Here is a 26816-nt window from a genome sequence, read left to right as displayed (position 1 = left end):
TGGAGGGGGCAGTTCTTCAAAATAAGCCTTAATAAGAAGTGATACAAACCATGGAATGGGTTAGAAATCCCTGACTGGGCATGACATGTCTGAGCCGTCAAATATGGCGGGACAACTTCTGCTAATTGATGAAAGTAACATTTCTAAATGTTCTGCTCTGTTCCGCTGGTTACTGAGGTCTCAGTGACCATGCATCATGAGGCTGCAGCTGGCACAGAGCAGCTCTCATCGCTGCAGTGCTGTCTGAATGTTAATAGATTCGCACCCACTGGGTCTTAATGGCTAATGCCTGCCAATTCCCACATTTCAACGACGACGCAGTGATGCAACAAATTGGAAGGCCAAAAACAAACACGGCTTCTTCCCCCGCACAAGTATAAGTAAAACATGCTGATATTTAGGGACTCAAATCATTTTTGGTTTTCTCTTGTAAAAACCATTATTTTACACACACTTATAATAGCATTTTTGTACTAATATACAAATTCCCTGCGGAATATGAATTCAATAAACTTAAGAAAACATTTCTGCAGCTATTGCAACTCATGACATAGTTGTGTGTAACCCACAGACATTTGTAGTCTTTGATTTAATGGATGCTCATGGTTTATTCAGGAACACCACCATCTAGTGGGAGCATCCAAGAGTCTTGCTTTTCATACTTTCATTTCTCAGACTGTTGCAAGATCATGATGAATAAAGCAGAGTTGGCAGCATGAGATGAAATTTGAAATACGATTTATTGTGGAGCCATCCCGAGATGGGAATGAAGTAACTTCCATCTCATTCCATTTGGCTGTGGTAAATGAAAAGGAGTATTCAATTGTATGCCAATATTAACACACGTGGTTTCTGTATAATAATGTGATAATGCATTTCCTTCTAATGGATTTAGATGTGGAGGATGCCGAGCCAGGTTTGTGCTGGGAACTGTCTGCCTGGTTGTGTGCAGTTCTTAACCCGCCCTATGCTGTTGCATAACTCCAACCTAAGTTTTGTTTCATGCTATGAAATTAGGCAAGGTTCCTTCAAATTTGTTGACTTTCTCAACACAATTGCCAAAGCCGAGCATATCCTGCGAGTGTATAGGTAGAGGCAGCAGTCTGTGAGGAAAAACAAAAGACAGTCCTATTTCGTGTTAAGACAATTTAATAGAGTTTTGTATTGTTGTGCTTAGTTGTTAGGTGTGTGACTGGTAACACATTGGCCAGTTAAAACCTGACACTGCTCCATGCAATGTATATACAAACCAATACAAAAAGTGCCTGGTAAATAAGCATGGTACGTTTCTTCTGTCTCATAAATAGAATGTGCTTTTTAAGGGTCTAACTAAGGTTGTTTGCACTGATGAAAGTTTTGAATATTAAAATACAGCATTTCCACCATCATTTTTGGCAGAATAACAATGTGCAGTGACAGCCAAACTAAAAAAATCACTCAAATCTGACTCAGTTTGACGAAAATAAGCAGAAAGTGTGAAATTAGAGATGTCAAATGTCCTAAAATGCACTCTTTGCTACCAGAACAGCAGTTGATTTGAGACATTCGTTTTTCTGTGTGCAAATGAATCTGTCCTATGTGAGTACATTTAGGGAACCCATTATAGATGTCTTTCAAAAAAAGGATTCCAAAGGACATAAATATGTCATATGGATACCCAAAAGTATACTGTACTATTCTCAGTTTTTGTGACAGAGTTTTTTTTTCCGAACAGCCACGAATAGCTCCAGTCCTGAGATGGATGCCGCCGACGCTGTGGTTGTTTTGATCCAGTCACTGCACCGTCCTTTTGAAACGGTCTCTCTGCACAGCACGGGTCCTCCTCTGTCTCTCTGCAATGGTAGAGCTGAGGCTCTGTTTGAGGGCTGGGAGGACCACAGCAGACTGAGAGGAAGCAGTCCTGGGAAAGGAAATATGTAGATGCAACTGAGAACGCCAAGACGGCTCTTTGACAAGAGTAGCATGGTGAAAAGCCTCCGTATTGGTTACAAAAGCAGTAAACCCAATATTGTGGAATTTTGAACAATTTACTCACGTTTTTTCCGGAAATGTTTGAACACCAAGTTTCGGTAATTTCTTATCTTCTGAAGATTTGCTGAGAGGTACGAAAAAGAGACATTATCACAACTATGCTAGAAATACTGTAAAGTATAATGTTGAAAATAATTATAATGTCATTACTTCACCTGGTACCATCAAGTAGGTAGGCCTTGGTCAGAATGTAGTTTTCCGGGGTGATTTTCTTGCTCAAAACGATATCTCTCAGCAACGCCTTCACACGTATAACCTAAGTGACCCAGAGTTCACAAGAAGTCGTGAAATATTTCCACATGAATATTTATAATAAAAAAGAAATAGATAATACCTAAATAAACATAGACTCATATTGTCTGATGATGGGGCACTTACTTCCTGAGACTGTAAACTGTTAGCGTTGTAGAGCTGCCGGATGATGACCTCACACTCCTGTAGTGTGGGAGCGCGTGGTGGTTGGGAGGGGTTGGATTGAATTCGTAGAGGCTGTAATGAGGTAATGAGGCCCCCCTTCACCTCTGGGACATGGTCCTGCCTGGCAGGTCCCAGAATGTCGCTGCCCTGTCCAATGCTGCTCCCCAGTAGTCATTGAGAGAATATCATTATAAATAACATACAAGCTTTTAAAAGCCTACGGATAGAGACTCAAATCGATTAATTGGCCTTTCCTGTATGACAAGACCAGATGTACCACGTGTCTTTAATGACTCAGAACACGCAATGTAATCCAGATATTCCTACGCCAACAATGTCACAAAGGGGACACTTGCCATTTGTGTCTAAACGTGTGGCTTAAACACCATTACAACAGAATATGTAACAGTCAAAATCTGTCAACATCAAAACCATATGTTCCGCATCTGTGTGAACTTGTCTTTTGCTTTTTCACACACTGTAGCTGTGGTATACCATCGCATGTGGTAAAGTGTTTGTTTCACATCTTAATAGTGTGTTTACTGTCGTGTTAATGTCATATCTGACATGTGCATTGAAAGTGCCTTATGTGCTTTACAGTAAATGATTCAGTGTCGTACAGTAACAACATGCCATTTTGCCATGCCAGTGTTTTACTATAATTCCATTTAGAGCTGGACAATATATCGTAGTATATAGTATAATACACTATACATATCATGAGATGGGCATTTTTTTGTAAAATCTTAATGCAACTTAAATTAGTGTTTTCTTAATGTCTTAATGGCTGAATTACAGTTGCGTGACATGAATGTCTGCACTTATCTGACTATCCTTAACAATGAATGCTACCTGCTTTTTCATCACATTCATGTTACTAATGATTTTGCCTCTCTTTTATGTGTGTGAGGAGCTTCTAAAAAAAAAAAAAACAATTATTCCTAAAATAATCACACTACACCAGTTTTGGGGCAGGTAGGGTATTGAATAAGCCAGATGTAGCTGCAATGAAATCCACCTTAGTGCTTGGTCCTGTGAGGATCTTGTGTCCTGCAGTGGCTCCTCCAGGTAGAGTCCCATACGGGCTTCACCTCCCTGAGTCGGTGGTCTAATGCCTCGCCGACAGTGTGTCATTCCTAGAAGAAAAAGGACCCAAGACTAAGATGGTTTGATATCCTGGATATTTATCAACTATCAGAGATTTGGCAATACAGTTCATACCAGGGGAGCACCCATCCAACATCCATCTCTCTCCATATTGTCCACTATGTTAACCCAATCCCACAAGAACATTGGCATAACAAAAGAAAAACAAAAGTAAATCATCTTACCTTTTCTACTTGACTTGGGAGGCTCCATTATCATCTTATACTGCAAATCTGCAACAACCATATTAAGGGAATATTAGTGTGCAACAAACTGCAGGGAGGCACATAAGAGGCACGGACTTGTAGAACAGTCCCGACAAGCAGTCCATGTTTTTAACGGGGGCCCGGCTGCTGTGACGGCGCAGAGATAGATGACTGGAGAGTCTCCTGGTGGGTGGTGAAGATGCATTTATGTGGAGCAGCATGTGACCCGTTCAGTGAAGTGACACTGGATCTCTGTCCACCTCCCACCGAGAGACCATCAAAACCCCGGAGTTGCTATGCAACCACTGTACCTAGATTGAATGTCTCTCTTTTCAGCACCTTTTCAGAAGACAGTCAGGTCATTAAGTTAAATCCATTACCAAGGTTACTTAATCCACCCCTCCTCCCCCCAGCAAAGTTAGAAGCCAAATCAGGGCACATTATTTCAAAGCTCCTAAACTTTTATAGATTGTGTTTTTTATTCAAATCCCTCTTTCCTTCTGTAAAGCACTTTGTAAACAGCTACTGACCAACCCATAATGCACTTTTTTACTGGCCTCTAACAAAAAATGAATAATTTACGACCAAATTACTAGGTTACATATTCAAGTGACGTCAAATGAAATATGTATTGCTGGTAGAAACGACATTAATTCTCTAAGAATAAAGCTGCCACTGGTTTCTTCACCTTTATTCTCCCGTCTGAGGTACTCTATCTCTGCGTGGAGCTTCTCCAGAGTGTCCTTGTGTTGCTGCTGAAGGAACTGGATATTCCTCTGCATCGATGCGACGCGGGGGTCCGTGTCGCCGTGAGAGGGCACCGCCGCCGTCCCCAGCACTCCTCTGTCCACCGACGGGACGACAGGCAGCGGCTGCAGCTGGCTCGCCGGCAAACGACGCGTGGCGCAGGGCTTCCCGAGTCGCCCGACTCGAGTCCACTGAGGCAAATGCCTCACCGGTGGGAGGTTGTGACTTGACATTGCTGCGTCTCATTCAGCTAACGATTAGCTTCATTTGTTAGCGACGCGACGATGACTTGTTTCCGCACGAAGGGGCAACGACGAGCAAACCGGCACCATGAGCTAACTGTTGTTTTACCATTCTATTCTAGGTCCGACGGGGAAACCCGTCGTCCCGCAGCGGTCTACTCACTACTTTGCCAAAGTCTGCCGCTTGTAAACAGCGTAGGTAGCCTGTATTACCTTTGCACTCATTTGACACGCGCGCCACACTCGCACATAAAGTTGCCGTGACAACCACCAAGCTGCCGCAAAAGTCCCGCCTCCTTGATTTATGATTGGCCGCGGTAATCGCATTTAAACATAGGCGTTTGATTGGTGGAACTTGTTGGGGGCAAAACCAGCCGCTTTTGAAAACGGTTAAGGGAGCAACATGATCAGTTTACTGTCTGAAAATCATTTCAGTTGTTTTAGAAATATAAATCTGTAGTTCATTATTGTAAAAATATTGATTGTTGATATACAATATATTGCATTTGTTTGTTGAAACAGGGACCTGAAATGAATGTAAACCAGTGGCTTCATGGAACGTGTGGAGCACAGCAGTGTGTTCAGTGGTCCCCAAGTTTAATTAAGTCTTAGCAGCTGGTTTAGCAGCAGGACTAATGAGGAAAACAATTACTTGTGGTTGCTAAATTGTAATCTGGAGTTATCCGAGCATGAAGAGATCTATAATTCAGGCCGTATAGGATCACACCATTTCACCACCATAACTGAAGCAGAGAAAACTCAGTGGGTCTTGAGACAAAACACCTTTCCTTTCACTTTATTCATGTTGCAACTCTCAAACAGTAAAGGTTACACCACGCGCACACACAGGGACACTGAGATAATATGTCTGTCATAGATATGACAACACTGAAATGCTTTTGCAATAGTCAGAGACCGTATGGAAGATATTTTCTATTCTATCTATTTATATTCTTTGGAAACGTACATGTGTTATGGTACTGTTCTCTCCATGCCTGCAGCGTCACTCATACACACAACGACAATAACTTAATTTACAATATTTACAGGTAATACATAACGAGTAAAGTGAAATCAGAAAATGAAAACATTCAGGTATGTTTGTGGCAAACATACAAAAAGAATATTCTAAATCCATGACAGATGTATTTTGTGGGAGTGCACACGTTACACTTGATTTCATCTTTATGTGAGGCGTAGCCCTGAAGCTGGTCTGGAGTCGGTATATTTGCCCAAGGACACTTCAGCAGAGTGGACACATGCTTGCAATACACCAACTATACCCGCTATCATTAAATTATCTCAACTGCTGCACACATTATCTTTTGAGTCCTACCCCGGTTACTTATGGTTAGGATGGCCAACAGCAATGATTGTAGGGTGCAATAAAAAAAAGTGACACATGCATCAGTTTTATGGAGATGTCATCACTTTCTGCTAACTGTATCTTCTGAGACATACTGACAGAACAGAACAGCTGTAAGTGACAAAGAGGCTGTGGATGAGTAGATATTAGGAATGTACACCCAAACAAACATTACATACACACACATACAGAACGCTCTCGGTAGATTAATACCAACGAAAAAAGGCAACAAAAAAAAAAGCAAATACACATAATCTGTTCTGCTGACAGCGCTACTATACTGGCTTCAAAGATCTCAGCGTAAACCATCTTCAGCCCTGACATACATCAACACCACACGCTAAAATATGCACTTAGTTACCATCTTAATGAACTTAAAAAGGCAGAGGGAAATACAACACGGGGGAAATAAATTCTCAACTTGGTCCAGGCAGGGAGTCACACCAGACGAACCCTTGATTTTTACTGGGTATTACTGATCTGCATCCACACAATCAACTGCAGTCAAAATCAAATCATTCACATCGTGCTGCAGAGCAATGTCGTTATGTCTGTACGCAACAAATCCCAATGTACATTAGTACATCAAACAACATCACACATGCATGCATGCACACACACACACTTCCCCTTGACAGCAACCAATGTAGAAGTTGACTCTTCACATTGGCCTACAAGGTATCTTGTTGAGCTATATGGCTAAAGGTCAACAATACGCAAATAATTTAGGTAAAAGACATTTTTAACTCGCACTCCAAATCAACGGGTCACTTTTCAAATGATAAAAACATAATAGACACCCTCTGACTACTTCAAAACACAGCACAATCAATGCAAATCCTTTTTTTTTTTCAGTGTAAAGTCATTTTATTTGCCTTTTTCTGCTTCAAGATTTCTCTCTAAGGTCTCATAGCTTATACCATCTCTGTGTCAGCATTCTAACACACATCGCCTTTCAACAGCAACTAGAATACAACTAAAACTGCAATAAAATAACGGAATAGAAAACCTCTAAATAAGCAAATCTGTCTCATTTTCTACAAAATAACTGGACACGTTACACATGTTCCACTCGTCCTATACAGTACTTCAACAGTGCAAAAACATTCAGACGTTCACCTTGGGATAAACCTACATTTTAGCAACTTTGGGCTATATATTAAAGCTGTTCCCCTCCTGTAAGCCCTACATTCAAATGTGATTATACTTGCTTAACTCCAACACGATTGATTGAACAACTTATAAATCAGACAGAACATGGAATCATGTGAAGACATCAACAGCATCACCTAAGCTTCTGTATAACTGAAGAACTGCAATCAGGGAAGCAAACCAGTTTCAGTCCCTGTTGAATTCAAAAATGAAAAGCTCAATTTTGCATTGAGCAGTGGGGTAGTGAGTGTTTTTTTTTTACCCATTTCTGTCCGTTGAGTTTATACCAGCCACCGCTTAAAAAAAACAAAATCCCTATAACATCGTCGTCTCAATGATGGTCTTTAACATTAAGCAAGTATAGAATCAGGAAAGTGTCAACACAGGGAGCTTTCTCCCCCGAAACCAGCGAAAACAAAACTACATTTCAATTTGGCAACAGTTTTGTAACAATGCTTGTATGCGCTTCCATACAAGACGTAGCATTGCGATCTCTTCCCTTCAGCAAGCAACAATTAGATAAATAATACCAGAAACAAAAGAGACCCAGGAAAGCAAACAAGGAGTTTAAGAAAAAACAAAAACATACATTTGATGAGAATGATACTTGGCTGTTCCTGCCCTTCATGAGCACACGTCCTCACTGTATGTAGGTGTACAGCAGATACTGTACTTTCCCTCCAGCTACCGAGCTTGGTAAAAAGATAACATTACTAATTCTCAGCATGGATATTTTCCCATCTTAAAACGCTACCTGTTTAGGTTTAGATAAGCATTATGTGGAGTATGTGACTACTTGGCAATAATTACTCCTGCACGTGACGTGCCGGGTGAAGGGGAATCATCGTCCTGGCAAAAACATACCATCATCAGCGCCAGGAGCAAAAATCCTCACTTAGACGACAGCGCAGACATTCTTTCACAGCCACAAGTCCAACATCGCCACACGTTTGGTGTCGGGGAAAGTTACTGCCGCTGCAATGAATGACAAGCCACAAAATAGAGCACGAGCCACGAGGGCTGGGCGAAAAACCGAAGCCTTGTGGTTTTTCTTGTGAAAACGAAAGCGTTTCTGAGTGACAAACATGAGATGCGGGTGGACATTTTGGTTTGTTGGTAGTGTGCAGGGTGAAAATGATCGTAGCTACACCCGAGAGGCAGCGCAAGACTCTCAAACGCAGAGTCCTGACTGCAAAGCTGTGAGGCGGCGTTCAATGCACTCCTTACCTGCATGGATAAAGAAGAAAAGACAGAGGGTTGTGTTGTGTTAGCATGTGTATCTTCTCAGTACTGTGTTTTTTTGTTGTCTACGTGCATTAGGTCTATAATAAACTGGCTACCTGCCACTGTTTAGATGGAACTTGCTGAATTAAGGGGTAAACTAAATAGCAAAAATATCATAAAACACTTTTTTTTAGCTGCAGGAACATTGCACTATGAACTCTGCTGCTGAGCGGAGGCATCCCTCCTCGTTGCGATTGGCTGACAGACACACTTACATTTGCTAACACTGAGGATGTCCTCCTGTTCAGTGAGCAGCAGAGACAGGCCCTCCATCAGCAAGAGGGCTTTATGGTAACGCAGCACTGACGCTTCCCCCTGGTGGAACATCTCGTCCAGTGCAGCAGTCTGAACCTGAGAGGACACAAGTCAATATATAATATGTATTTTAGTCTGGATTAAAACACAGACATCATGGTGCTGCCATTTACCAACTTTAGTTTTCTTGCTTTATGTTTTACTCTTTCCTGAGAAAATACACACCTGGCTTTAACTTTTAGCCATTTATATAAACATTCAAATTAGCCTCCAGTTACATTAATGGCCTGACAATATTCCTGTGACTATAAAGCAATCATTTGAGAGCAAATGCTCAGAGCCTAAGATTAAAAAAGACATATGTTTGCCATGCATGCACTGAGGTTGGTAATAAATGCTCTGGCAAATCATTTGCTGGATGGCCACATATACAGTATGTTAATGATTACGCCGTGGCCTGCTGGTCGATAACCCTCATGTCTTCCTCTGCTTCCCAACTGTCTACACCCCCCCCCCTCCCCCCCGGCTTACCATCTGCACAGTGTGACTGAACAGCAGCCGCTCAGCTGTGATGGAGGTGATTTGGTCCATTAAACGGTGCTTCCTGGAAAAGAAGTGCTCCAGGCGGCTGCTGAGTGAGCGACAGGATGCCACGCTGGACTTGTACAACTCATTCAGCCTCCTCACTACTATATAGGGACAGAAATGTATTTCAATATGCTGCCAAGATCCTCTTTGCGCATTCTGTTTAGTATACATGTTAGGAGGACTTAACAAGACAAAAATGTCTCATACTCTGTTTGACTGTGGAGGATGGGCAGAGTTTGCCCTGTTTGACTTGCTCCTTGGCCGTGTGTAAGGCGGTGGACAACAGTTCTGCAGTCTTCAGGTAGAGAACCAGCTGTTCTGCATGACTGAGGAGAGACACGTGGAAAAAAAGTGAGAACATGTGAAGCAACCACTGGCTAGTCTCATTAACTAATACATCAAACTCATCTGCAGTGTGTTTTCTCAAATGATAAGAAGGCACAAAATCTCCTCCTCTTTGTCTGCACTCCGTCTCTACAACCCACCACTCCCTGACTTTATTGTATTAATGCCAGCATGTCTTTGTTCTGGTGCAAACAACACATTCAAGCTGACAAATCTTATGTCATCCAAGCAGCATGCATTTTCACATTTTCAGTCCAAACTGGATGAACAGCATCATTGCCACGCACAGAGACTCACAGCCGTGACTGTAATAATACGGCCTTACCTCCACTCTCGGCTCAGCGAGCTTATCTGATCTGCTACCAGGCTCTGCTGCTGAAGGAGGGAGGGATGAGAAACGTCCCGCTGCTCCTCCAACAGGGCGAGCCCACGCGCTCCAGCCACCTCCATCAGACAGCGGGCGAAATCCAACGTGAACCGCAGGCTTTGCACGGCGTCCGTGTGTTCCTGCTGCACTCCGACGGAGACAGGAAGTAAGAGAGACAGAGAATGGTTTAGTGACATCACTCAGAAACGGAGGACACCGCACGGAAATTAAGCATTCAGTCTGCATGGGTGAAAGGAACACGAGCGTTGACAGGAGACAGGTCAATCAGTGCGTCGGCCAAATTACCATGATGACTCCAGCTAAAGACCCTTAAACTACACTAACCTCTCTTGTTATATCATACAGTCAACACTGTCAAGAGGGAGTATTATTCATCTCACTGCACAGACATAGAATACATAGGATCAATGGGAGGACTCCCTTTCCATTACTTTCTGCAGCTGTGTATAAAACCTGCTTCTCACCTCCATCAGCGTCTCCTCAGGCAGCTCAGGAGCCTCAAAGGATACAGGACCGCCCATGTTGGCTGTGATAGGATCTGTGAAACTGTATCGAGGACTGGAGGGAGCCTCAAAGCCATCCAGATAGGTGCCTGCCTGGGGGTGGCGGCTCGTGAAGGAGCCTGCAGGGCTTATTGCAGTGAACGAGCCTGCAGTAGTCCGAAAAAGATGGAGTTGAAAAATAAATCTATTTAGTACATACATATATTTGCATCAAATGCCATGCATTTTAATTACCGTGCAATAAAAGGTAAAAGGTAATGGATAATTGCACTGAAATAACATCGTGTGACTACATTTCGACCAACTATGCTTGCTTTTGGCAGTAACACTTGTTGCTGATCACTGTATTGAGTGGGGCTGCGTTCCAGTTAATGATCAACATTTGCAGCTACATTTATTTTTATTTATTTATATATTTTATAGTCTAAGCACCAATTACCGATTGGAAAATTGTGTTTCCGAAAAAAACTTTGTAATTACTCCATGTGGCTGCATCTCTCTACAGTCGGGTTTAATGAAAAAGGAAAAAAACATTACCCTTATATGCTTACCTCCATGATATTCCACCATTACACCTCATGGAAAATGAACATAATTGCTTACCAGTGCTCTATGTTGTATGATGTGCAGAGCATAATACTTATGCTGCTGCGTAAGTGGAATTTAATTCCTGCTTGCTGCAGAAGGGATGTGCTTATAGCTGTGTTAGGATATGCATGTGTTACCTGAGTATTTCCTCTGTCTGGAGGTATGAGGTGGGGTGCTGCCACTGGGAGGAGAGCCCACGGTGAAAACCACCTGTGCTGCTGGGCTGATGGAGCCAGGTGCAAAGCTTCCCCCACCACCGGGGGGCACTAGAGGGTGGGAAAGAGCAAAGAGGGAAAGTTAGGGCTGGATATAAATGAAGTACCAAGAAACACTAGACTGCAATTCAAAGAAGCCCTGCCTGCAAATTACAGAATTGAAAGATTTCATTGGGATTTCATTGTTTCACAGTCTATTCTCCTGCATTATTAATTACTGACTTACTGTTGGAATGAGCCAGGTAAATAAACAGAAATCCTAAATCACACACGTTTGTCAATGTCAAACAACAAGAGTTCCTACCTTTAATGTCTATGGCTTTATCGGAGGCCGGGTTCTCTGTGCTGTCACGGTCACCCACCGGTCCACCAGGTCCAAAAGCAGCCATCAGGAGCATGTCAGACAGACGACCTGCACTCTGAGACCTGCTCCAGAGACAGGAAACGGAGACACAGAGGAGAGAACGTGATATGAATTAGGCTAACATCCTTGTTTAATATTTATATTTTAGTTATTTTTTAATAGTTGCCTATTTCCTTTCCATCATTTCCTTACCTTTCCCTGCTAGCGATATTTAAACAGCCAATATATCCACTATATAAGGATCATAATGGCTGTCTTGACCTTATTTTCCCCAAATATGACAAGAATGAATGAAAGGGACTATCCAAATAATATCTACAATGATACATACGTTGTCATAAAAAAAATGTAAACTGAGCAATGCAGGGTTTGAGAAGGAAGAAGATACAAACTCCTCCTTAAAGACTAAAAAACACTGTTGCTCGTCTTAACAAGAAGTTGTTGAGAGGAGGTAAAAGCAAGTGTTTTATTGTCTAGTATTGACTGCCTATGTCACTAAAACAAAAAAAAATAAAAACAATGGAAAGTACATTGTTTAAAACTGCAGCAGCATCACTGTTTGTAAAGGTAAACAATTCCTCCTGGATACACAGCATCCGTGTGACGAACATAACAAATAGAAAACAACAAAACAGTGATCTAACCTTCCAAAGCCCTTGGTATCCTCATTCAGTCTGTGTATGCAGTGGGCAGGCTGGGTGCCCTGTATCAGTGTGTGTTGTCCTGTGTCTCTGGGCTCTGCCATGGCAGTCCTGCTGCAAGGGGAGCCCATGACCAAACCCTGTTGTGTCAGGAAGGTCACGAGGTTCGGAGAGCTCGGAGGCTTGGGGAATTCAAATGGAGGGATGGCCTGAAGAGGGAGACAAGAGGGAGGGGTACCAGAGGTTTGTTTAAACTGCTTGGTAGTCTTTTCTTGTGTTGTGTGTCTCCTGACGCTCTCTCGGCGCCGACTCACTCTGGAAGGGGAGCCCAGGATGGTGGGAAGGGGGCTACGCTGCATCAGCTCACTGAGTCTGGGGGAGGAGTGAAGAGGGCGGAGAGCCTTCAGGCCTGCCGAAGGGGCCCCCACCGGGTCCGAGTGCTGCTTCCTGATCTTTTGCTTGGCGCCGCCACTGGCGCACTCCAACAAACAGGGGGCACTGTGGAGCCGCGTACCCAGTCCCGTCGCCTGCGGGTGCCGCTGCGAAGTCAGCCTGGATTCGATGTGCAGAGGAGCTGTGGAACAGAAGGAGGCGCTCAGAGTTGTTTCTGCTTTGAGACAGCAGGTGGCATCGCAAAATTAAATGTCAGAGCAGGCCAACAAAACAAGAAATCCATCAAGAGACTGCTGGACTTGTCCCGACTAACTCCAACGCTGCCCTGCAGGACGCCCAGACAGCTATGGGACTGTGACAGCATGAGGCACAGCCGAGTAGAGCAACGGGTGGTGGGAAGGGGAGGGTTTGTGTACGTAGGAGGTTAGTTCATTTTCTCAACCAATAACTTTCACAAGTAATGACAAGGTTGCCTCAGAAACGCTAAACCACAAGAGCATTTCCCCATTTGTCTGCTGGAGAATTTCCGTGCACCCACAACAAGAAGCCTGTCTAGGGCTGCAGCTATTACTTCAGAATGAACTGCTCTGTTTGGTAAATTGACAAATCATCTATATATGTCTATGTATGTATGTATCCTGTGAGCTACCTTGAGGGGATTGCAGGAAAGGTCTGGCTCCTCCCAGGGAAAGCCTACGGTTGATGGTGATTGCCCCCTGCCCAGAGGGCGGCGAAGGCCTGGTCCGGGCAAAGCCCAACGAGCTTCCACTGCTGCAACGACGTACTGGTGCCGACAGCCTAAAAAACACAACAGTTTGCAATCCATTTAAGAAATGTAGCATCAACAGCGGGACTCATTTTTTGTGTGTTTGGCTTTTGTAGACACAGACCGTGGTGAGCCATCCTGTTTGGTACCACAGAGGTTCTGCTCCATGCGCTGGTAGTTCTGGATCTGGGTGGGGACTGGGATAGGCAATGACTGGCCATGGTTTCCATAGCTACCGCCATAGTTACTTCCCAGGAACTCGCTGGGCCTGCCAACAACAGTGAGAAGTGCGTGTGCCGAGGGAAACAGTTAGACGAGATGGTTTGTGTGTGTGTGTGTGTGTGTGTGTGTGTGTGTGTGTGTGTACACAGACAACTCTAACACTTTCTACAGGAATGAGTGCACTAAATATTTTGGAGAAGAGATATTCTATTCATGACAATACTGCCGGTCTGAGGTTAATTAAAGAAATTGCTTAATTGAGCAGATATCAGGGAATTTACTGTACCTGTTTCTACCACTAACTGTTCCCATCTATACAGCACCGTTTGAATCCCCACAACCAAACATTCAGCTCGTAACGGTTACCTGACGGGACTCGGAGACCCACTGCAGGAGGGTGAGTGTGGTGGAGTTTTGTCTTGGCTGCACAGAGCAGCAGAAGCCAGAAGAGAGCTGATTGAAGAGGAGACACAGTAGACATGTCAGCAGGACTTTATCACGGTGCCATTTTTGAAGAGGAGGACAACTGAACTGAACTGCAGATACCGGTAGTCAATTATCCTCCTTTACCAAAGTACATTCAATGACGGTGATACAGGTAATGGCAGTCTATGAGTAACCAATCCTTGTGTCTTACCCGCTGTTCATCAGGCTGTCCGGCAGCACTTTACTCTCACATGTCAGCTCGCCCGCTGGAAAAGAAGGAAAACCATTAAGAATGATGACAAGGAGGAAAGGTCCAGCTTCTGAAATGCTATAAATGCAACATAAAAACTAACCTGTGAAAACATTTTAAGATGACTTCTTCTAATACCTCAGCAGTAATCCTACAGAGCTGGAGCCAAGGCTCGAACTATGCACAGCTGCATTTGACATTTAGGTAGGAAAACAGTGTTTTCTTACTGGTGAAGTGAGCAGGCACCATGACGAAGTCATCAGTGTCACAGGAGGAGGAGTTCTTGCTGCTGCCGCCTCCTCCAGAGGAGTCCTTAAGAAGAAAACCAGCGGCCTCCTGGGTAGGGGACGCCAGAGCTTTGGCACGCAAGTGCTGAACCTCAGCAAGAGACTGCTGCAGAGGCAGGGAGACAGAAAGCGGTTGATGAAATACGAGAGAAAGCACTGAAGAAATAACGATAAGAGAAAACCACGTGAGGAATAGCAAGCCTCGTTGCTTCGGTACAGACAAAGACCCAGAGGAAATAATGGAGGAATAACAAACACGAACCGGCGGCGAGGCGAGGTGAGAGGTGGAAGAGCTGCTACAAGAGCTGGCTGATGCAGAGCTTGGGAAGCAGGTCATGGACACAGTAGGAGTCGCTGGAAAGAAAATGCAACACACTCGTTAAACAACTCGAGGAAGTGACGAACACCGAGTTATCTGTTTTACAAGAAAAGCTCAACAAAATGTCAACTAAATGAGTCTATGGTGTTTTGCTGACAAAATAAATAGCTCAGTTTGTAACTGGCTCTAATTCAAAAAACCTAGTGTTGACATTATGTCAAAGTTGCATTATTTTGAGGGTTACATTTTATTTAGAAATTTTGAAAACTGCTTTTAGAAAATGTGCAATGTTTATTACACTCAAGGTGCAAGACATGTTGATGTTTGAATACACATCATATACAATATAGATATCGCCGTGCATATATGTATTACACACAATTATCCATCCAAGCTCAATCACGAGGTGTATTGCTTATTCTTACTTACTCTTTTTCAGGGACGAGCTAGCCTCCAGGAAAGGATGACAAAAAAACTCATCTACCAACACAAGAGGAAATATAATTAGTAGGAGGTGGTGAACAGTGTAGGTCTGCATCAACACCATATAGTCAACCGTTTCATTTATTTGACTGAACTAATGTTCACGAACCAAAGTCCATGCGGTCCTTGTGGTTACGCTGCAGCAGACCCAACAGCAAGTGCCTCAAATGGCTAGAAGTCTCTCTGGGGATGCTGCAAACAAATAACACCACAATCAGTGTGTTGCTGTGCATGAACAAAAAACATGCACTCGCTCTCAAAGCAAAGTTTTTCATGTCCGACAAGCAAAATCTATAAAAACAAATGCAGAACAAAGTATTTTACCATAACATCTGTCAATCACATTAAAAAGACATATGCTCTAATCTCACTGTGATTCCTTACTTGGGGCTGAGAGTCTTGTTTTTCTCGTAGAACAGCCGGAGGTCCTGAGGACTGCTAGCCTAAAGAAGGTCGGAGAGATGAAACATGCATGTATGTACGCACACAAAGTTGTGTGTATTGTTATGGCACGGGTTTTCTGGACGAATACGACAGAGTTGTGTGTTAATGCACTTAATTTTGTTTGTAATAAAGAACTCCTGTTTTCCATCTTTATAATACAAAATATTCAATACTTCAATTTCATGATGTTGCACAAAATGACAAGCAGACTTACAGTATGTACATATTATACACAGTAAAGCCAGTGATAATGGCAAATTCTACTGATATGTTAATGATGGTTGAATTGGTCTTTTGTCTGTATACGATGCTGGTCACAAAATTACTTTGTACATATGTATGATGCCGGTCGTATTAAAAAAAAAAAAACATGCCTTATAATAGTGTGCTTACCTGAAAAGGAGCCTTCCCAATCAGGCACTGAAACACTATGGTCCCTATACTCCACAAGTCGGCCTTGGCATCGTAGGTTTGGGACATAATGACCTCAGGAGCCTAGTGAGGAGAAAAATAGTGACATGATTATGTTAGTACGACCCATGCTGGATTATGTTTCCGTGTTAAAAAAAAAAAAGTTTTTTAAAGCATCAGTATTTTATTTCACAACAACTGAAAACTCTTTCTCTGCTCATATCGGACCGTGAACCTCTGGCCTGAGTGAAAGCTTAGAAATAACCAAATCTGAATTTGCTTGGGCAACATTTTCCACCATACTTCCATCACATCAAGGGGAAACCTATAAAACGGTGCTTACCATGTACATAGGGGACCCACACAGCGTTGCCGCCATCATGTTGTTCTGGAGGTACCTAGCAAAGCCAAAGTCCGCTGTGGAGACAAAATGTGCAAATGCTGTGACTCAAAAAATGCAGGTGGTTGCAGAAATAAAATCCATAGGGCTCTTGAAAAAAAAAACGAACGGTCTACCTATCTTTAAAACCAACAAAACTATACATTATATTACAATAATGGCTGAGAGGGAAGGTCTCCAGCATCACTGTGATCAATGGGATGATTACAACGCAGCATCATCACACTGGAGTTCAGCCCACAGGAGGGAGAGGAGCTTTAATAAATGCCAATCAAAAAGCACTGTTGACTTTTCTCTAAAGTAGAGCACACTGATAATAAAAACATCTAAACAATCTCCGGTGTGGCTCATTATACAGCTCATATAATTACATTTTAAAACAGCAACTCAACGCATTTTCCCTCATATCCCTGAGCACACAGCCTATTTAACAAGTCAACATTTTCCCTTTGCCCCTCGTGTGTCTATATCGGTGCAACGAGTGCATGTGTGTCTGTTTGTTAGTGCGACTGTGCCAGTTTTCCCATAGTGGTGAGGATAATAACATTCTGGAGTGACTGGGAGCCTCAAACTTCATTCCCACAAGGCAATCAATCCTCTCCGGCGGAACAAGAATTAATAGGCTTAAGGATTTAGCAGCGTTCCCAAAACAGCTGAACAACACACACACGCTGTCTGTGCTTTCCATTATGATGACTACTTGTTGCTAAACCCTCGTTGTTTATGGCCGAGTCAGCCAAACTGGAAACAGACTCAACACGTACCTTATGTGTCTGTGAATAGGGTGTTTTTGTTCTTCTTGTCAGTGTTTTATCAGAGGAAGACTACAAACACTGCTGCGGGGAAAATATAATATAATACATTTCCTCTAACCAATTTAAACCTGACATCTTGATAGAATCAAAAACCTTAGGGAATTCATTATTAGGTCCAGTAGCAACGTTCAGTAAAGAGCTGACATGTCATTCAATTAGCCGTTTGCTCCTGTCCAGGGTTCAAGTGCTTTCCTATTAAATCTCAATGTAAACCTGCAAGCTTTGGTCTCATCTCAACATCTCAAGGATTTAACAAATCTGTTGCACGATGGCATGCATGCGCATGCCATCGTGCACACGCTCGCGGGATCCTCCCTCCGTCGAACCTACCGATCTTGATGCAAGTGTTGTTGGAGTGCGACTTGCGTCCCGCTGGGTAGGAGAGCAGGATGTTCTGGGGCTTGAGGTCCCTGTGGATTATGCCTTTGCCCTGTAGGACCCTCATGGCCCCCGCAATCTGCTGCAGGAAAACCCGAATAGTGTCCTCACTCAGCGTGCCTTTGGCTGCAGAGAAGCAATGTCAATTTGTTAACTTTGGTAGAGTAGGAGTACAACCTGAGTGCTTATTTATCAATAATGAATCAATAAAGTTGGGGGTAGAGTAGAGAGATAGGGACTGAATGACCCTAACCCTAGATTTTCTAATCTATGCAGATCATAATAGTAGTTTTTCTAACAGATCTTGGAGACCGACACGTGACATAAAAGAGACTCATTTGACCTCTAAAAATATCTGTTCTCTCACATCACCCCACTGCCACCTCCTCATCCCTGACTCTTCCTCCCATCCAATCACCTCGCTCCCCTGACGGTGGTTCAGTATGATTCTATGTGAAGTCCCTCCCTTGTCTTAAATTCCTGTCTGGCTCCGCCTCCCTTCCAACAGATTTTTAAAACCAGACTCAGGCTTAAAATGGGAGAAAGGAAAAAAAAAAAAAAAGTTTTGTTCATTGACCACAGTGGTTAGTGGATCCAAAAAAACATTTTTTTTATAAGCTGGCATTGAAGGACTATTACTGGAAAATGTCCTCTATTTAGGCTGTGGCTACCTGGCAGACACAGTTAGCAGCTAGAGCTATAATTAGCCCTAGAGGCTGATGTCTTATTTCCCACCCTGCTCACACTGACACTGGCTATTGAGAGCCCTGCAATTTATGAGATGTGGCAAACCTGGACGACATTGTAGACATTATTTTAATAATCAGTTTGTTATGATAGTGTCAAAAGCATCTATCCAAGAGGTGATGTACGTCTTATTTTCTGTGTGCGAAGACATCAGGGGTGTTTCCATGTGGTTTTATTACACTGCGTGTTCATCCCTATTTTTAAGCTCCTGAAGCACCAAATCTGTCTCCATCCTCAGGGCCTCCCAGATAACAAGGCAATTTCCTGTGGCCATGCAGGGAGCCTAAAAAATGACAGTTGTGACCTGAACGGCAGCCTCGGGGTGTATATGTTTTGCTGTAAACTTGCTCCTTTTTATTTGCACTCTCTCGATCTTCTTGGTGGATCGAACAGGCCTGGAAAATAATTCTTCCTCTTCCAGTACTTTATGTCTTAACCGACAGTTCCTATCCAAAGATCATTGTTCTAGGACTCAAAGAACATTTGTGCACATTTTTTAGACTTGACTTTCTGATTGCAATGCTTGTAATTCTGCATTTAGAACTAGATTCATTCACGGATTTTTACGTTCTACTGAGATGGATCTGCAGCTTTAAGTAATTGTTGCACTTACAGTGTAAGTAGTCAGCGAGGTCACCCCCGTTGCAGTACTGGGAATAAAATGAAAGGGAAAGCAAGAGAGAGAGAGAGAGGGGGGGGGGGGGTTCAAGAGGGAGAGATGAAAAAGAAGAACATTAGGAAACACAGGTAACAACAAGGGACTAGAAAGCAAAAAAAAAAAGATCAGAGCGGCGAACTGATGAAGAGTGATGCGTTTACAGATTCATGCCCATGCTCTCATCAATATTAATGAAGCCAGGAAAGGTGTGTTATGAAAGTTGAGGCTGCCTCACAAGTCATTTCCTTTCTGCGACGCAAAGATAAGCATGAAACAATGAAGATGATAAGGAATGGAAGGAGTGTGAGGAATGTACGTGCTGTAGCTTTTTACATCTGTGTTCTGCTTCGGGAATACAATTTAACCTGGAACTATTATTTGTGTTGTTTATTGGATTGGCATATTATATGAGTGTATTAAAAACAATACTTTTTTTTTGACAATTGTGGAAATTATAGAAACTGTGAATCACACACACACACACACACACACACACACACACACACACACACACACACACACACACACACACACACACACACACACACACACACACACACACACACACACACACACACACACACACACACACACACACACACACACACACATTGCTGTTTCATTACTTTTCGTGCAGCACAACAACCACCAACCACAGAGGCCAAATTAAAAATAAAAATTAGTAACTTTTCTGCTTTGTCACATCCTGTTCCAGTTTCCCCTGCAGGTCTGAGTTTGAGTCAATGTGAATGTGAACACTGCATTGTGAGATGCGACGCCTCTGGCCAGCAGTGTTGGCCGTCTGTTGGTTGAGTTGCATCTGAGTGAGCTCTGCTCTGCTTGCTAAAGGGGTCAGAGGTAAGAGCTAAACCCCACTAAGTTCAGTTGAACATTACTGATTAAATTGGAGCAAAGGCCAAATAAAATAAAGCAGTAGGACAAGATTCAAAAACATTATTCTACCTGCGTTAAAAAAAAAATCTAGCAGCATTTGGATGTTGACCAGCAGCTACTCGCCACCCTTGATGCCTGAGGACATTGCTAATTATAGCCCAGGCCCTGTCAGAGGTGCCTGCGAAGGCTGAGACAATACAGCGCTCAGCAAACAAAAGGCAAACATCACAGCGAGCTTACCTCCATTACCAGGTACACTGAGCTGGCAGTTTCCTAAAGAGACGAGAGATAAGAGGGGAGGGTAAACAAACACATGTTAGTGACGGACAAACGAGGGGAACAGGTGACACGTGTGCTCACACCATCATGTTCAGACTAAACCGAGCTGGTTGGAGAAATAAACACCCATAAAAGGGGCGAAGACATATCGACAACAACAAGAAACAAAAACATAAAAAAGAGAAAATATCAAAGCATTTGCAGAGGAGTAGTCTACATAAAGAGTCTAATTTAGCATCCTGGGTTTATCCCAGACTCCTGCACCACTGGACTCGGATCATTTAACCATTTTTGATATTGCACATTTGGGAGATTCAGAGCTCCAAGCACTCTTCTAACATAAGTTATCTATTTCCCTCTGCTATCCTCTCTCAACCTGTCTGGGTAAACACAGTGATGCCTGCTTGAAAAAAAGAAAAAAAAAAGAAGCCCCCTTATCACATGGCAACAGATGACTGCAGACTTTCACTCTGATCTCATCTGCGTATCTCGTTGAATCCGCCAGTCAAAGGCCAGACTGTTTGCCGTAGTCCAGCTGAGTCAGGGCATTTTAAAATTGGTTGTCTTTGCCTTTATTGAAGCTGGATGGCACCAAACCAGCCGGCCAATCGCTCTCAGTTAGAGAGAGGACCATCTGGCTGTCTCTCTAAACAGAAGTGTGGTACCGCGGCGCCACATCACTGCGCGGTGAAAAAGGTTTTCCGTTGCGTGGAAGGTTTATCTTCCCATGCTTTGACTTGCTTTAAATACGGAGAACACCAAGCCACGGCGGCTGTGGCAACTATTTCCTGTCTCACAGGGTGGAGTGTGGTGTGATGAAGGCAACATAGGCACCCTTGTACAAATAAGACATTTAGTTAGGGCTGCAACTATGATGACTTGCATTGTCGTTTAATTGCTTCCAACGGATTTTACAATTTACAGTGATATGAGAGAAAGCAGCAAATACTTTTGCAAAGTTAAGAGAATGTCTTTGCTCTTAAATATGTTTGGTCACGTGACTGTGACCCGTTTTTACCTGCAACTCTGACATAATCTAGAACAATATGATAAGTCAACCCTTAGACTCATGTTTCACTTTGTACAGACAACCGCATCAAATTTAAAAACCAAAGTAAACGCATTTCTCTGGTGTCCAGTGTTTGGTTTGGTTTCAACTTCCTGCCGACCTAATTAGGACAGCTAAATGGTACGGCTCCCTGCTCTCGCCATCTTTACTCTACAGTGCAACAAACAAACCTGTAATCTTAAAAGCCCAGCTCGGATTATTCTTAGAGCACAGAGAGAGGCACCGCTGGGAGTCAGTGTAAAAGATAAAGAGAAGGGGAGTGCTGCACGGGCAGAGGCAACATAACCAGTTGCGAGGAAGTTTCTTAAAGCTACTGATGAGGAGGAGGTCTTGGGCACAGCTGTCCAATCCCTGTGTGCCATCAATACAACAAAGTGTTGGTCACTGGTCTCGCCGTTGTTTGTCACCTTTTTGGCATGACGAAGGCCCCTGACCCCAAAAAGAAACACATATTTTTGTTATCTTTTTACTGTCTTTTTAGCTTCAGCTTACACCGGCCAGCACTTGAAGCTCTAAATGAGAGTGAATACCAACGGAAGAATATTGCAGGGGATTTTGGCACATTTTTTTGGGCCACTACCCACACGGTTAGTTGTGTTGCTCATTCTATGAATGCATGATCCTTACAAGTTATACCTCGTTGTAAAGTTGAGTAATCAGGCTTTCCAACGATATAAAATACAATACCAATTGGTATTATTAAAGGGGAGGAATAATATGTTTTGAGGAGTATGTGTATGGATCAATATTTGACTGTCAAAAGCACTCTGTAAACTTCTCTCTGTAAAGGTGCTATATAAATAAAGTTATTATTTTAGCTCATAACTAAGAGCACAGTGAGACCTGAAGCATTGTTATTTTATGACAAGCGACGCTGTGATGAAACAGGATGCGAGTCCACATTCCTGCATAATGCTCTGCAACACGTTACTGTGCAACGTCGTAGTCTTAGCAGATGTTACAGAAGGATTCATCTGAGGAGGGGGTTTTTTTTTTAACCAGATAGCAGTGTGTTATTCATGGAAGACAAGAAGACAAAAAAGAAACACCTGGTGAATTAAGATGTGTATTTATATCAGGGCAGGAGGTGGTGCTGTTATCTGTCAGGGGTTGTCACGGTGACCCCCAGACCGGTTTGTAGACTCAGAACATTGCTCTGAATGTGGATCCTTATTCATCGCCTTACAAGGCAACAGCGTGCCACTGAGATAAGAGGTCGCTGCTGGTATTTGTTTATGCCCCATGCTCAGGTTGTATAACACCTGGGCTGCGGTGGAATAGTCAAAAAAACAACTCAACTTGACAACTGATGATCGACAAACTACAATAATGGACTACAAAACTACAAAAAGCGCATCGTCCTCTTCTCCCGAAGCTTTTGGTTCTATAAACAGCTTCAGTTCCAGCAGCTCCTCCTTCCTGTTTGACGTTACATTTCATTTGTGGTTTTTGTTTCGTTTTTGTCAAATTTGTAACATGATTGAAAAATATCATTAAATTATTATCACTGTCCACACACATTTATCAGCACAATTCCAATTACTATATGCCTAAATGAAAGTCATTGTTAAATATGCAAATAGGCATTTTGTTTTCTTGAATGACCGATGTGTGCAGCAAGGAATTGTGGGTCGGCATAATCTCCTTCTCTTTCGTATCGGAAGATCCGTTGCATCTGATGCTAAAGAAGATCTGAAAGGATGCATTGGAGCTCCTTTCCTTTGCATTTAGAGAATTCAAACGGCTCTTATCATGGCGGCTATTTGTTTACATCTGGGTCACTTCTTCAGGAACCTTCCAAAGCAAAAAGGACTATTCCACCGCAGCCCTAAGGTTAAGACACTACACTTCCCAGAAAGCCTTAATCAAATGGAGCCCTGCAGAGACGGCCCATGTGACCGCAGACAGAATGTAAACATGAGCGATGACGGAGCTCACCAGAACACAAAGGCAGAAGTATTTACTGAAACTTTACAAGGATTTGCCAAACATGGAGGAGCAGGGGGGGAAACAAGAGAGAGGTTTTATTTTTAGAACAAACGTGTAGCATAGCCTTATTTAACAAGTAGGGGAGATAAAACTACTCGAGCTGCATGAGAAAGAAGTGGGTCATCTGGAGCAGACACATCCAACAACCCATCTGCTCCATTTTCATGAGAATAGATTGATAGCTGGGAGAATAATGTGATAATTATGCATGTAAACAGAGGCCTTGACACGGTTCATTACATACCTGAAAGTCCAGTAATGCGACAATATTCTCATGTTTCAGCTCCTGCAGAAACAACAGAGAGAATCAATATTTGGATGCTTTTTTTAAAAATTCTCCCCACATGATTAACTTGACTTGTACAGTTCACTTCTGGCCCCCTGCAAGAACCGAGGGATTTACTTTCACTATGGCATCGCCCTGTTAACACAACCACTGCTCATAGTTCACTCTGCTCACCCTTCCAGTTCTAGACACTGAATTGTTCACGACAGCAAAATGTTGTATTACTCCAGCACTGGCCACATGATTTAATAAACCGCTAATAAGACTTTGTAATGTCATGGTATGGAGGTGATAGGGGAAACTGCAGAATAATTCTGAGATTCACTTTTGCTGACGGGGACAAAAAGGTCTCAAACTCATCCAATGTTTGTGTTCATTTTGAGAGCTTCTGACCTACCTTGAGTATTTTGATCTCTTTCCCCAACAGTGTCTGGGATTTGGCCAAGTTCTTCTTGTTGATGCACTTCACTGCCACCTCCCAGTCATGTTTCTGGAGAGACACATGACACAAAAATACTTGTTGGGTGGGCGAAACGAATGCAATCCAGCACGTTGAGTGTTTGTAACGCTGCATCATTGTGTGTAAATGGAGATCTGCTGTCTTCACGCTGCAGCACAAGTGTCAGTTTGTGTCAGTACAACACGTCGAGTTGTACTTGTATATTTAAGGTGTCACACGAGCTGATGGTCTTCATGCTTTCCCCCTTCGAGCTGTTGGTCGGAAGGATATCCAGATGGGATTTGGCACTGATTACTTATCACCTGCTGAGACTGTAATCAACCAGAAGGTCTGGTTTCTGAGGTAGTCTTATAAGCTTAGATCTGTGTTGTATTGAGTTAAGCTTTGCATTATGTGTTATTAGTGGTCATGAACCTCTATTATAAATCATCTGATCTGCCAGTGTATTAATAAAGATGCTACAGGCCTACATTGACACTATAATACATTACTAGTGTGTATAAACTGACTGCACATTCGTTATAATTTGTTCACTTTCACTACAGGTGTAGCAGGTTTCAACATGTTCATCAGCAGTCCCAGTGGAGCTTTCTAATGGGAACAATACACGTCTGCTGCCCTACATTTACGTTTGCAAGGATTATGCACGTTAAATTACAGCATCTGCCGAGCCAGACGAAAAATAAAAAAGACCCTCACAAAATGAAAATCCACACAGTAGGAAAATGTCACACATTTGCCAACGTATTTTAGCATAATATCCATGAAGTGTGTTATTTTAAGGAACATCCTGTTTGTGCTTCCAGGGCCTCTTAAGGCCGTACAATGAAAACAAATACACCAGATGGCCAATAAAATGCGACTCACGTCACACAGTAGCAGCAAACCACCCGAACGGCCTTTAGCTTCGTCTATTTTTTGCAATAGCACATCTTTAAAACGTTCATTTGAATGCCAGACAGGGGAAAACACTCACCTCTCGGTGTCTGCCTTTGAAGACGACAGCAAATGCGCCATGTCCTATCAGGTCCTTCCGACTGAACTCAAATTTCCCCACCGTCTCCATGATGTGCCAACGTCCGACTGTATACTACTGAGAAGCGGGCAGATGACCAGCAGCCCCGAGGTCACCCTTCTCGATAGCAAGTGCTCCTTTCTCCTCCGTCAAGCAGCGGCGGCAGCAGCAGGGATGTTCACCCCGTCCTCCACTTGCCATGAGCTGCCTTTCTGACGACGAACTGTCCTCTTCTCTCATGTTCGCACGCACACGTTTTGGAGTTTTAACTCCTAACAAAGCCGTGTGCAGGTTTCCATCGCTGACAACGCCGCCGACACGAAGTTCGCGAACTTAAAACAGACGAGAATCGTCGGGCGAGTCTTGTTGTTGCAGCTGTCTCTGCCGTGCCACCTTAAAAAAAAAGCAGCTCGTTGCGTTTTGTTTATATACAGGGGGATCCTCGCGCTTCCGTCGTCTGCAGGGTGCACGCAGCGAAACGCTCGCGGGCTGAGCACTTAAAACGAACTAACTAGCGTCCAACAACTTTAACGTGTTGTGAATAGGGCCGTTAATCCCCTGCTATCCCCAGCTGACTCGCCGAAAGTCGTTGCATCGATGGTCTCAACAAAGCAGACAGCGTCACGCTCTGCAACAGTGCGCACGCGCAGAGCAACAGCTGTGGGTACGACGTCACCAGTGTCCACGAACGTAAACAAATTAAAAGTTCTGTCAGACTTTTCACACATAGTCTGTGATGGTTATTTCAATAACGTAAAACAATTGTGAAATCGTTTGGCAACAGACTGTACAAAACATGGACGTAGGCTGTGTTCGAAATGACATACTAACGTATGACGTACATTTGAGCACGTATTGCGTCTACATATAATAGTAGGCTATGTGAATTTCTGAGTATATGGCGGACCTTGCTAGATATACTCAACTAGCCCAAAATGCATTGCGGCTCTTCTGACGTTCCGTCATCCCCCCAAAAGGGCAAAGAGGGGGATTGTGGATGGAGTTGAGCCTGGTTGCTAAGGCTAAGAAGCTATATGCTACCTGTGTTGGTAAGAGAAGGATGCCCGGTGTATTAACGGCACAGAAAGCTATGTTACTTGTCCGATGTCTGCATGAAAAAATATCCAAAAAGGCACAAACACAGCTACAAGTTCTCTTTCAATGGCACTTAACCTTTCAGTAACTCAAATTAGCTGATATGACACTTAGCAGACAGCTATAGCTGCTGAGAGGCACCCACCAGTCACTCAGAGCCACCACGCCCTTATATTAAGGGTGCATAACATAATATATATATAATTTTAGTTATTTTTTTGTACCAGGCTGTAAACATGTTTATTTCTGCTG

General features: G+C 43.2%; 2 protein-coding genes across 2 annotated transcripts; both read right to left on the bottom strand.

Annotated features, from left to right (window-relative positions):
• Window positions 1-605: 605 nt before the first annotated feature.
• On the bottom strand, window positions 606-5064 carry ccdc74b (coiled-coil domain containing 74B). The gene is made up of 7 exons (XM_084035312.1): window positions 4489-5064; window positions 3780-3827; window positions 3467-3584; window positions 2410-2605; window positions 2187-2287; window positions 2036-2095; window positions 606-1900 (listed from the first exon to the last, which is right to left on the bottom strand). Exons 1-7 carry the CDS (start codon window positions 4778-4780, stop codon window positions 1774-1776), a joined length of 942 nt encoding a protein of 313 aa, XP_083891438.1. The 5' UTR covers window positions 4781-5064; the 3' UTR covers window positions 606-1773.
• Window positions 5065-5569: 505 nt separating this feature from the next.
• ulk1b (unc-51 like autophagy activating kinase 1) lies at window positions 5570-26087 on the bottom strand. Its single transcript, XM_084035311.1, has 27 exons — window positions 25431-26087; window positions 24392-24484; window positions 23953-23994; window positions 20612-20644; window positions 19433-19469; window positions 18025-18198; window positions 16823-16896; window positions 16462-16563; window positions 16009-16067; window positions 15734-15816; window positions 15571-15621; window positions 15085-15176; window positions 14763-14928; window positions 14497-14551; window positions 14226-14312; window positions 13762-13905; window positions 13521-13669; window positions 12793-13052; window positions 12482-12687; window positions 11778-11899; window positions 11396-11524; window positions 10632-10816; window positions 10105-10289; window positions 9642-9760; window positions 9378-9535; window positions 8807-8942; window positions 5570-8534 (listed from the first exon to the last, which is right to left on the bottom strand). The coding sequence occupies exons 1-27, from the start codon at window positions 25518-25520 to the stop codon at window positions 8479-8481; spliced, it is 3087 nt and encodes a 1028-aa protein (XP_083891437.1). The 5' UTR covers window positions 25521-26087; the 3' UTR covers window positions 5570-8478.
• Between the last annotated feature and the right edge of the window lie 729 nt (window positions 26088-26816).

The sequence above is a fragment of the Eutrigla gurnardus genome (genome assembly GCF_963514095.1).
Source record: "Eutrigla gurnardus genome assembly, chromosome: 19".
Classification (NCBI taxonomy): Eukaryota; Metazoa; Chordata; class Actinopteri; order Perciformes; family Triglidae; genus Eutrigla; species Eutrigla gurnardus.
The sequence above is the reverse complement of the archived record's forward strand: the minus strand, read 5'-3'. Positions and strand labels throughout refer to the sequence as shown.